Consider the following 12207-nt stretch of genomic DNA (forward strand, 5'->3'; position numbering starts at 1 on the left):
GTAATGCTTACTAAGCAATGGGCAGTCAACAAGAGCCGGTTCCGGAGTCGTCACATCGTACGTGAATACCCCGCCCCTAATTTTACATAAGGTCCCGGATGCGGCTCTCATGTTCGATCTTTCTAGAAGCTGTTGTTGAGGGAGAGGCAGCGGTAGAGCGCCGGGAACATCGCGCCGTTAGGTGAGTGCGGCCGCCATTGTTATAGGTGATAGCGTTTATTAATAACCTCCCTAGAGGTGTTTTATTACCGAGCTCTGTAATAAGTCACCACCCGCGGTGTGAGCCCGGCGTCGTGTGCCGACACACAAGTGTCCTATACTGCGACTCTTTGTTCCTGTCGTTGTCCTTCTTACGATCAGGTCGGTTGTATACTATAGAGTAGGTTGTTTGTTGTCTTACAGTCTCCTATCCAGGTCATTTTTTTCTTACTGACGTAATGAACGTGGCAAAAATGTCCCTGTAACGAAGCCCCGGCTGCTAGTGCACCATGCTATCAGGCACACTTCGTGGGGCCTGTCTTTAATGGGGTGAGGAAGGAGGCTGGTCTGAAATAACAGGATTCTGCCCTTTCATCGGTTTTTAGTTACACAGTCGCACTGGGCCGTGGATCCATACTGTGGTTTAAAACCCAAACTAAAATGCATTCAGCTTCCTTTACCAGCATTCTCACATTACTCACAGCAGTCTCCACCCTTTACTTGGAGGGAGGGAGGTAGGGGCTTATGGTAACCTTTACAACATCAGTGTAGTTGGAGGGTTTTTTTTGTTGAAGTTTAGTGTGTACCCTGCATAGTAAGTTCACTCTTCGTTCTAAACTGCTGCCCCCTATAATTTAAGTCCTGACAGAGTTTACTCATCACAGTAAAGGCTAACACTGAATTTAAATGATATGAAGGGCAATGAATTGGAACACTGAATGCTACATTTATTATTATCGTTTATTTGTAAGGCGCCACAAGGTTTCTGCAGCGCCGTACATGGTACAAACAGTAGACTATACAGGGTAAGACAGTACAGAACAATAAACACAAAGTACCAGTACTTCAGAAACTCCAGGCAGGCAGATACAGTAGACGGAGCGGAAGAACAGGTATGGAGACAGGGAAGATGGGCCCTGCTCATATGAGCTTACATCCTAAGGGAGGGTAAACAGAATCAGGTACATAAGGGAGCCAGTGAAGCAACGAGGAGAGAGAAAGGGGGCAGGGGAGAACCAGAAGAGGTGAGAGGTTAAGTGGATGGTTGGTAGACCTTAAGGAACAGGTGAGTTTTAAGAGCCCGCTTGAAGGAGCACAGATTGGGTGAGAGACGAATGGAGCGAGGGAGGTCGTTCCAGTAAATGGGGGCAGCGCGGGAGAAGTCTTTGATTGTAGAGTGGGAAGAGGTGATCAGAGTGGAGGAGAGGCGGCGATCATTGGCTGAGCGCAGGGAGCGGGCGGGAGTGTGAATGGAGAGGAGGTTAGAGATGTAAGGGGCAGTAGACTGAGAGAGAGCCTTGTAAGTGGTGGTGAGGAGTTTGAAAAGGATTCTGTAGGGGAAGGGGAGCCAGCATAAGGAAAGACAGAGGGGAGGCAGAGGAGGAAGATGAGTCTCGCAGCCGCATTGAGTATAGAGCGGAGGGGGCATTTATGGAATAGAAGTGACTGAGCAGTGTTTGACAGTGTAATCTCTTCTATAGTCCCTATCACAAAATGGCCCTTTGTGAGAGTCACTGAAGGTTAGAGCCGGGAAGATGCGGTGTGGGAGCTGACAACGCCATCAGGCACAAGTTCTGAAAATCAGTTTTTCAGAACTTGTTTAAGTCACAAAACAGCAGTCTCCATAGATGACTGCAATTGGTTACTCTAACAGTGATCTCTGAGTTTATTAAACAGGGCCCTGGTCAGCTGAGCTCAACAGAAATACACGTTCCTGCAGCTTTCATTGGTGTTGGGCTTTGTTCATGCATATGGATGGATGCAGTCATTTATAATTGGTCACATAGGTCAGATTGTTTCATAGTGAGGTTGAATAAAATAAAAACAGGTCTATCAAGTTTAAACCTTTATAAACTCTTAATTGTATAGATCCAGAGGAAGTAAAAATGAAACCCTTAGACTCAGTTGCTGGTTTATCCTTATGAGCTGGAAGGGGAATCCCTTTGATCTGAAGTATGGTTGATATATTCCCAGGTTCAACCACCCCCATGATAGTTACATATCATATTTCTTTAAAAAAAAGCAACTGATCTATTTTTTAAGAAGTTAGTGAATCTGCCATTACCACTTCATGTGGGAAAGACTTCCACAGAACCACTCTTAGGGGCATATTCAATTCTCGCCGTTTTCCGCGGCGTTAAAATTATTAGGGAGCTGAAATCCAGCGAGTAAACTACCGTAATAACGGTATTTACGCTCACTATTACCATAACAACGGTAATAGTGCGTGGAGCGCGAGATTTTTGGCGTTTCCGGCAAGAATTGTATATGCCCCTTAGGGGTAGATTTATCAAACCTTCTATAAAAGGAAATTGGAGGTGTTACCCATAGAAACCAATCAGATTAGAAGTATAATTTTCTATAATGTACTAGATAAATGATAGCTAGAATCTGATTGGTTGCTATAAGAACACCACCACTTTTTCTTTCTTAAAAGGTTTGATAAATCTACCCCATACATCAGACTGCATGCGGACCTCCAACCTTTACCTGTGGCCACCTTATCAGAACGGATGCAATGGACTTAGTCATGTGACCACCTTTGCATAGTGTAAGGTGTTCACATGCCTAAGCTGTAGGAGGGAGTGCACTGTGCTATATTGATTTCAAATAGATTTCTACATATTGTAAGATCACATCTAAGGTGCCTCTTTCCAAAATAAACCTGTTTTATCTAACTACTTGTTCTAAATGTTATTTGTCCAATCACTGAGATCTCATGTTATGTTGATGGGTACTTTTTCAACAAATTGCTGATGTACATTTTTGCTTTGAAGAGTGCTCATGAGAATACTGCCTTAACCCCCTGTAGCTTTTAACAGAAAAATCATACTAGTAACATAAGTATATGTAAAAGTCTTTGGTGTTTTTCTTGTGCTGAGAATGTTTGTCATCATAAATGTAAAATCTTTCTCCTGCATGCAGGATTTTCAGTCTGACTTTATATACATATGCAGTAGATGATTGTGGCTGGTCAATACTATAGAATAGTGAAAGAGAAAAAATGGGAATATTTTAGTATACTCAAGTAAAATTGACATTTCATACTGGTCATCTTGTATTTTATCTTATTTCTCTTTATCACAATTATGGATTATGATGCTGCTGAGACCATATAAAAATCGCATCCTTGCATTGCCATTGCAGCATTCCTTCATTTACAGAGAGCCTTTTTCTTGGGCATGTGCCGCTCCAGTCATTCAAACTGTATAAATAGATGTGTGGCCAGTTTGGCCACACAATGAAGGCCAAACTGTGCAGATATGGTCATTCAGGCAGCAAGCCAAATGGCAGGTATCCCATATCTATTTTTCCAACAGCTTCCACACATGCTGATGCAATTGTTGGCATATCATGTTTTCCAACCTGCTCAATCAAACTGGATAAATCCAATAATATGCTAATGGAAAGCTAATTGGGCCTAAAATAGTGAAATTTTCAAATTAAAGTGCTGCCTTTGTGGCCAGCTTAAGTGTTCAGTAAGGTCAAAAATTCATGTATTACAAGTTTCTTTTGATACCTATGCTGACATCTGTTAGACTTCATATCTGAATTTAAATACTTCAGTAAATTGCAAATTAGTATATTGAACGTTTCATAAATTTCAAACCTTAATTTTAGCAAATAAAAAATATAGTGTAGACCTCACAGTTTCTAAGCAACTGTAACAGCTGATTGTTGAAGTCTGTGGCATCCTCAAACATAAGGTTGCCAGGGAATTTTAAAACTAGTTGTTATTGCACTACTTATTTTCCCAGAATTCTATGTTTAAATGTTGCTGCTGCTAATGCATTCTGTCCATTCATTTAATAGATATGCAAAGTATCCTAAAATGGAATTGGTTAATTTATAAATATCGATACTAGATATGTTTCTGTGCCATTTTCTTTGGGTGTATTTATTAGATCACTTGCTGCCAAAGTACCACACATTTAAAACCAATTTGTGTTGTGATTGGTCATTTTATTTAAACTATGGCTTATCGTGCACCCGCTTATGTTGGCCTAATAATGCCATGTTCTCTTGCATATAGCAGTCAGTTACTGTCATGCCAGCACATATTTGTTCATAGTGTAACTTTACCTGACAGGCTTTTATGCATAAACTATACACTGCAATGAAATGGAGCATATTGGTTCCTCTTGGCTAATACATGCACACACCATGCCATATGATTTTGACACGTTTGTAAATTGCATCAGATATGTATAAGCTTAATGTGGTTAATTGTTTAATTTGTCAGATTTTGCTTCTGTCAAGACTACCGCTCCTATGCTTTAGGGCAGGCCTGTCCAACCTGCGGCCCTCCAGGTGTTGTGAAACTACAAGTCCCAGCATGCCCTTACAGCTATCAACTGCTTGTCTACCAGCAAAGCATGCTGGGGCTTATAGTTTCACAACATCTGGAGGGCCGCAGGTTGGACAGGCCTGCTTTAGGGCTTAACTATGGTAATATTCTAAGGATGTGAATGATTTTGGCTCTCAATAAATGGTTTGGACAACTGTTCTTAAGTAATGATTTATCAGGTTATTTTATGTCCATATTGTTTCATGTTTGGAAATGAAAGGTTGCTTGGTTTACAATTTGATGTTTTGCTTTCTTACAGTAGAACTTACAAAAACAAACACAAAAATAAAAGCTGTCTCCTCTGACTGAAATTTGAAAAATGGTGCTAGAAACTGGATACTATGACACTTTGGGAGTAAAACCAAATGCCACGCAGGAAGAACTGAAAAAGGCCTACAGAAAACTTGCTTTGAAGTACCATCCAGATAAGAATCCTAATGAAGGTGAAAAGGTATGTGTGTTTGCTTTATGGATTGTACTTTTTTTTTTTTTGGTAAGGGACTTTCACATTTGTATAGAGTTTATTATGGCCCTTCTATCGGGCCATAATTTATTCAAACCTAAACCTCATATATGAGAAAACAGCAAGTATATTGTCCAGCAAAATTTATTGCATTGATTGCACATAATGTGGAATGTCAAAGGTGAGATATTTTAAAATGTGTAGATGACCTATTTAAGTACAGTATACATTTTTGTAGATTATTTTTTTTTGGCCAAAATCACCTAAGTTTTGTCTATTTGCAATATACTTTTTTTTTTTTTTTTTTCAGTTCAAACAGATTTCCCAAGCTTATGAAGTACTTTCTGATGCCAAAAAGAGAGAATTATATGACAAAGGTGGTGAACAGGCCATTAAAGAAGGAGGTACAGGATGCAGCGGGTTTGGATCACCAATGGACATTTTTGACATGTTCTTTGGTGGAGGAGGAAGAATGCAGAGAGAGCGAAGAGGTAATATGCACATCCACTTTAAGTACTGTTAACTATTTCACATTTAAAGGAGTAAGACTTTGTTGACTAAACTGTTGTGCTAACATTGCATTGTTTGTAGGTAAAAATGTAGTTCATCAGCTGTCTGTATCACTGGAAGATCTTTATAATGGGGCAACAAGAAAATTGGCTTTGCAGAAGAATACAATCTGTGACAAATGTGAAGGTATGTAATGATAGATAAGATGAACCAGCAACAAAAAGAATCTGTGCTGTCCTAAGCAACTGACAATACTGGCTATTTAATCTACTTAGAAATGAGTCGCTAAGTTAGCTGTCTAGTTAATGTGATCAACATAATGCTTAACATTTTTAATAGACCACCTTCTAGTTGTGAGAGAGCTTTGGCGAAACAGTTGTTACTACTGATTTTTACATATAAACTTCCAAATTTCATTGAAAACTTTATCTAAGTGGCACATATGCTTTCCAAACAAATAGTGAGTATTGGTTCAACATGGGTCTGTATTAAGTATATCCATTGAGTGAATGTAACGTTCAATTTGTTTGTCATGACGATATGGTGAGTGTTCTCCAGATACACAAAAAAATCTCACTAACTGTGGCTGTTGTGATCTGAGACAGCTTCAGATGACGTTTGTGATTCAGGCCCTGATCAAAAACCTTGTGCGGTTCTCTAGAAGGTTCTTGATGTGCCTGGAAAACATAGCTGTACTGATACTGAAGACTTTGGTTTCACTCAATCAGTTAAGCAGATAAAATAAAAAAACATTTGTTACTTGTTCCTAAAGTGGCTGTCCAACAATCAAGCATGCCAAGAGTAAGGAGTGCTATACTTAACAGTGGACTATCCTATAAAAGTGGAGTAATGTAACTGTATAGCTGTCCCTTTAAAGACCAATTTCCAGTTCTCTATTAGACACTTGTAATAGGTAAAAAAAATGTCCTGTTCATATCGCCTTCCTGGAAACACTACACACTGGAGCCATGCATACCATTGGGAACGGGAAGCAGAAAAGTCCCTCACCCCAAATTATCTCTGTATACTCCCTCTGATTAAGAAACTTATTTTCATGGAACCATGACAAGAGAGAAAAGAGGGTTAGTTTTATAAAAGGCTGAGGGAAGTGCTGGAGTTGATTATCCCATGGGCATGGAAGTGGAATCTGCTTTGAAAAGAATTTGGGAGGCAGCTACAGCTGGTATTGCAAGTTGTTGGAAACATTGGAAGGAGCAGCTGGCAAAAAGTGATTTAAAGAATAAGACTGAACAAAATAGCTGTTTTTTCTAGCTTCACTTAGGACAGTGTGTTTTATGGCAGCTGAATTAGTTTTCACAGCTGCTAGATCAGCAGACCTTTTAAATACACCTATGGCTATCTAGCTAAAGCGGTGTACAAGAGAAACCTGAAAGGCAAGGCTTTAGAATTTCAGCTAAAAGCAGAATAATTTGTTGGCCTGAAATTGGCAATTCATGTATAAGAATCAGGATTTTATCATAAAATAAAGCCGTGAACAGTTTATATAGTTGTTTTTTTAGTATGAAATTCTAAAACAAAAAAAGACTAAAACAAGGTTTTTGTTCACCTCTAAAAATCAAGGTGGTCAGGGATCCAACCAACAGTGGTGCCAAGATCCCAGTTGGAGAGAAGCGATAATGTTTCTGAACTGGGGAAAAATTACAATCCGTGAATTATGATCATTAATTGGAGATGTACAAGCTGGTTTCTAGCTATTACTTTGCAGCAATGCATTCTGCAGTTATGAGAACTGGTGAGACATCAGGTTCTGGTCTTGTTCCATACAATTGATGTTTAGAAGCAACATCTTTGTGTATATTGGGGAGGGGGGGTGTAGTGCATCTCTGATTTTTATCAGAAAACACATTGGACACTGAACCAGTGAGACAAGAAATAGCCATTAGATTAGATCTACATTTTGGCAAATTCTGGTAGAACAGTGAGAAAAAAAATTATTTATACCACGAAGACTTCCCTGGCAGTGAAAGTTTTACAACTTGAGTACACCTATGCATTTCATCTTTATAGAATTTGTAGTGATTAAATAAAACTACAACAGCGAAATTGAAGGTTGGCCTAATACCACACTGACTGAACCTCACGGTTCACTCTTGAAGCAAATGACAATGGAAAATTTGAATATTGCTATTCCCAGATCTAATTACTGGGTCCAGTACTAAACCCATTTTTTCAAAATCCGTACCTATCAGCCTTTGTTTAGGACTCCTCAGATTCCTTTTAAAATAAACAAACTTAAGAGAAAACCGTTACATCAAAAATCTTGGATCACTTCCTGCTTTTGATGGAATGACCCATGTCCAGTAAATGTGACTCAGTACCATTTCAGTCCTAGATCACATAGTATTAAAGCTGCTACTTGCACCTCAAGTGTTTTCTGTGACAAGGTAAGAGGCTTAAATTAAGATTCTTTAGATGTATCTTTAGGTTAGCTTCTACCTTTTTGACAGGATCGCTGGAGGAAAGTACAGAGATTAAAGCACTATATCGGAGAACCATATTGATCCTTGAGATGATTCTGAAACTAGATCCCATGTTTTTGCTGAAAGTAGCTTTACGCTTCCATAGACCACAGGATATGTTGTGGAGGAGTTTTATTTTTTTCCTCCAAACCAGGAGAGACCTTTTGGAGTAGACGCCTAAATTTCCCCCATTTATAGGCAACTTTTAGATCTATAAGATGCTGTCTGAATTGCATCATAATAGGGAAAGTTTGAGTGTTTTGATTCCAAGAGGGGTCTCCTGGCTTGTGGGAGGGGGGGGGGAACCCTTTTGCTAGTACAATGTTTGTTCAAAATGCAAAGTGTGTGGCATGACTTGAATTAAGCAGTTAATGAAAAACAACCCAATAGTAGTAATTAGATTTTACTCATAAAAGGATTAGGATAAAATTCAAAACTGATGTGTGTAATTGATCAAATGGTACAGTATATATACAACTTTCAAATAAGTGCCTCTGGAGCGAGGTTCCACCAGTTAGATTTCTTTTTTTTTGAACACTGGTTTAACCAATTATGTGATTTAGCTTGGCGACTCACAACCCCAGTTGTGCGCGCTTTCCTGATTAAGACCCACTAGTCTAACGGGTCACATACTTTTTCCCAGAAATTAGTGGTGTTTTAAAGTAGTGTGTAGCTGAATTTAAGTAGCTGAACATTATGCACTATTTGCATTTTTTTATTTCAGGCCGTGGCGGTAGAAAGGGGGCTGTTGAATGCTGTCCAAACTGCAGAGGTTCTGGAATGCAGATTAGAATCCATCAAATAGGACCAGGGATGGTCCAGCAGATACAGTCTGTATGCCCAGAGTGCCAAGGTCAGGGGGAGAGAATTAATCCAAAAGACCGGTGTAAGAGTTGCAATGGTCGAAAGATTGTCAGAGAGAAGAAGATTCTTGAAGTTCATATGGACAAAGGTGGGTGAAGAAACTATTGAAGTAAGGTATCAAATGTCTGGAATTGACCTTTGCTTTCAGTGCATCTGTCAAATAGTTTAATTTTATTTAACTGTAGATATGGGGAAGACCATGTCATTGTTTTAGGGCCAGCTGTATTTTAAGAGCGCTATTCTTGTGTGTTGCAAATGAAGTGCATAGTGAAATAAATGACAATCTGTAAGAGTCCTAAATGCTGGTGCTATTCAATGAACTATACTATTGGAACTATGGCTGTCTGCTTAATTTGCTTAAAGGGTGGTCTTGCAGCAATGTACATGTGTTTAGTCTTTAGTATATGTTATATATGGGATATGCGTTAGAAATATGAGCTATGGTTGCAGATGGGGGTTTTAAAGTAGAAGTAAGCCCAAATTAACATTTTGAGGTTTATTTCTACCACCCAATTACAGAATGGCTATTTCTGCCCTTTCTCTCCCTGTTATGGTTATTGGTTCTGTAATAATTTTTCTTCAGAAGGTCAGCATAGTGTTATAGTATATACTCAGTTTATTGGTTGGAAGTTGTGTGTGCCCCCCTTCCAGCTGCTACCTCAGCATGTGGCAGTAAGGGCGCTAACTAATGAAGGAGCATTTGACTGCTGCTTGCAGAATTCAGCATGCAGCTGTGTTGGTCGGGTAGGAATCCAGTGCAACAAGCAATCCCATTTTCAGGTGGTAGGTAGTGTATGATTGTCTGACCAGATTCAAATTTCCATTTATCTGTCCAGTTTTTGTACTGGTGGTGGTGGGCTATGATGCTGATCTCGGCCAGACGGCTTGCACAGTGCTGTGTGGGTATTTGTATGGGGCACTGGTTCTGTATAAAAAGTGGTTGGGGAGGGGGGGTGAATGTGCTTCTTGGTTTTATGGTAGTTTAAAAATTGAATTTTCAATTGAAGCATATAATCTACATTGTTGACTAGATGTGGCTCCTGAATAAAACAAAAAAACCACTACAGTAGTCTGCACAATCATTAAATTCACATCTTGAGTTTCTCCACGTCTAATGATTCTATCCAGTGTTTAAACCGTGACATCAGCTGTAAACTAGATGAATTACGATGCAGCGTTGAACAGTTGTCTTGACTTAAGTTCATCTGTCCATTCAAAGAAGCTATCTGGGCCTTTCCATGTTGTATAAATTGTTCTGTAAATAGCGTTTAGCCTGCTGCTAGTCTTGAAATCCTCTTAAATTGGAGCATGGAACATTTTGTGACAAGATTTTGATTTACTTTTACTTATTGCAACAGGAATGAAGGATGGTCAGAAAATCACATTCACTGGTGAAGGAGATCAGGAGCCAGGTCTTGAACCAGGGGATATTATTATTGTATTGGACCAGAAGGATCATGCTGTATTTACAAGGTATAGAACAATTTAATTGGGTTGTTGTCACTGCTTTCACTAGTTCTCAAACATGTGAAGTCTGCACATGTTTGTCTTTTGTTTTAACATTCAATTTCCAAATATGTTTTTGTTTTAATGCATTCCAGGAGAGGTGAAGATCTTCTTTTGCATATGGAAATAGAGCTTGTGGAGGCTTTGTGTGGCTTTCAGAAACCCATAGTGACATTGGACTCAAGGACAATAATTATTACATCTCATCCTGGTTAGTAGATTTAATAGAACTCTAGTTTATGCTTAATAGGTGACTTTTATAGCTACCTATGCACTATCTATGTCCCTCTGTGTTTTAGTTTCTTATTTTTCATTTTTATACTTGATCATGTATATATTTTTGACTTGCAGGTCAGATTGTTAAACATGGAGATATTAAATGTGTCTTAAATGAAGGTATGCCAATCTATCGCAGGCCATACGAAAAGGGACGCCTTATTGTTGAATTCCAAGTAAGTATGAAGTCCTCAATTATTAAAACCTAATGTTTGCCATTATCCAGATCGAGTGCTCAATACAGTTCTTTATGAATGATTATTATAAATGCCTGTCTTTTGGTTTAAAACCATTCTATAGCTAGTAATGGCATATCTGTCTCTATCTGCTAACTGTAAGTTGTGAGTGAAACTGAATTGAAGGGATTGATGATTATCTAGTGGTGGGCACTGAAACTGCAATTTAAAGGAGTGGTAGCTAGTGAATTTAGTACCAATGTTGCATATTTATCAATATGGTTTCAACCTATTTGGAGTTTTAAAGTGTTTTTAGTGAAACTTTTTTTTTTTTTTTTTTTTACAGGTAAACTTTCCTTCTAGTGGCTTCATTTCACCAGATAAACTTCCTTTGTTAGAAAAGCTCCTACCGTCAAGAAAAGTCATTGAAGAGTCTGAAGAGATGGAGCAAGTTGAGCTCATGGACTTTGATCCATCTCAGCAGAGGCGTTCACATTACAATGGTGAAGCATATCATGATGATGATGATGACCACAGCCACCCAAGAGGTGGAGTTCAGTGCCAGACCTCTTAAGTCAAACCATTTAAGGCTTAGTTTTTGTTATTGCTCCAACAACTTGATGCTTGAAGAAGGGGATGGAAATGCAGTGCATTATTTTTTTTTTTTTTTTGGCTTGAGAGTCACTCTGTGCTGCCATTCAGTGTGTCCCGAAGATAAAAAAAAAAGCATTGGCTGTTGGGCTTCTTCAGTACTAAAAGTTAATGAACCTATGTTTGTTTTGTAAACTCTAACAGACTCTTAATCCAGTGCCCATTCTACATATTTTAATATCAAACCCCATATATGTATCAATGGAAACAATTTAAATATTATGTAATAGTTAAGCTTTGTTCCTAGAAGTTCAGCTTGTTCACACAAATGTCACTTGGTGTATAAATGTATTGTGAGTATGTGTTAACAGCATGCTAATTTCTTACACACATGCTTCTGCGTATGCTTTAAATGCCCGCAGAGGTGTGGTTGTCTGACCATTAAAGTTCCTTTCTCTATTTATAGATCTGGTTCCTGTAGATAAATTATTGATTTGAACTTGTGCGTTCCAACACTTTTATATGGCCTTAATTTATCTATTTTGTAGCTTTCTGAATAGGTCAAGCAGCCATTACTTGTTTGGGTTCACTAACATTTGCAGTTAGTGATTTTGAAGACTATGTACAAGTGTCATGTATATCAACATGTTGCACTGTATTAATAAAATTCTACATGTTGAATTGGGATTAGGAGCTATAAACAATGTAATCTCTTGTAAACTTCACATTTCAAACTTAAATCTACATTGCAGAAACATTGCACTCTTTCGTAATCTGAGATGAGTAAAAAAAAAA

At 38.6% G+C, this 12207-nt stretch overlaps 1 protein-coding gene across 2 annotated transcripts; it reads left to right on the plus strand.

Annotated features, from left to right (window-relative positions):
- Positions 1-53: 53 nt before the first annotated feature.
- DNAJA1 (DnaJ heat shock protein family (Hsp40) member A1) lies at positions 54-11877 on the plus strand. Of its 2 annotated transcripts, none has more exons than XM_075204627.1 (9): positions 54-181; positions 4809-4997; positions 5320-5500; positions 5601-5705; positions 8724-8951; positions 10222-10336; positions 10465-10580; positions 10721-10821; positions 11168-11877. In XM_075204627.1, exons 2-9 carry the CDS (start codon positions 4866-4868, stop codon positions 11393-11395), a joined length of 1206 nt encoding a protein of 401 aa, XP_075060728.1. In that variant the 5' UTR covers positions 54-181; positions 4809-4865; the 3' UTR covers positions 11396-11877. The 2 variants fall into 2 exon arrangements, with proteins under 2 accessions (XP_075060728.1, XP_075060727.1); XM_075204626.1 differs by having other exon boundaries at positions 55-181; positions 4806-4997.
- The last annotated feature ends 330 nt before the right edge of the window (positions 11878-12207 follow it).

The sequence above is a fragment of the Mixophyes fleayi genome, chromosome 1 (genome assembly GCF_038048845.1).
Source record: "Mixophyes fleayi isolate aMixFle1 chromosome 1, aMixFle1.hap1, whole genome shotgun sequence".
Classification (NCBI taxonomy): domain Eukaryota; kingdom Metazoa; phylum Chordata; class Amphibia; order Anura; family Limnodynastidae; genus Mixophyes; species Mixophyes fleayi.

What these genes read in the sequence shown, in the direction of transcription:
- DNAJA1 (XM_075204627.1), top strand. Translation starts at nt 4,866, where the DNA reads ATGGTGCTAGAAACTGGATACTATGACACTTTGGGAGTAAAACCAAAT. An exon ending in GATCATGCTGTATTTACAAG is followed by an intron (nt 10,337 to 10,464) that starts GTATAGAACAAT and finishes AATGCATTCCAG; the next exon opens with GAGAGGTGAAGATCTTCTTT. An exon ending in GCCTTATTGTTGAATTCCAA is followed by an intron (nt 10,822 to 11,167) that starts GTAAGTATGAAG and finishes TTTTTTTTACAG; the next exon opens with GTAAACTTTCCTTCTAGTGG.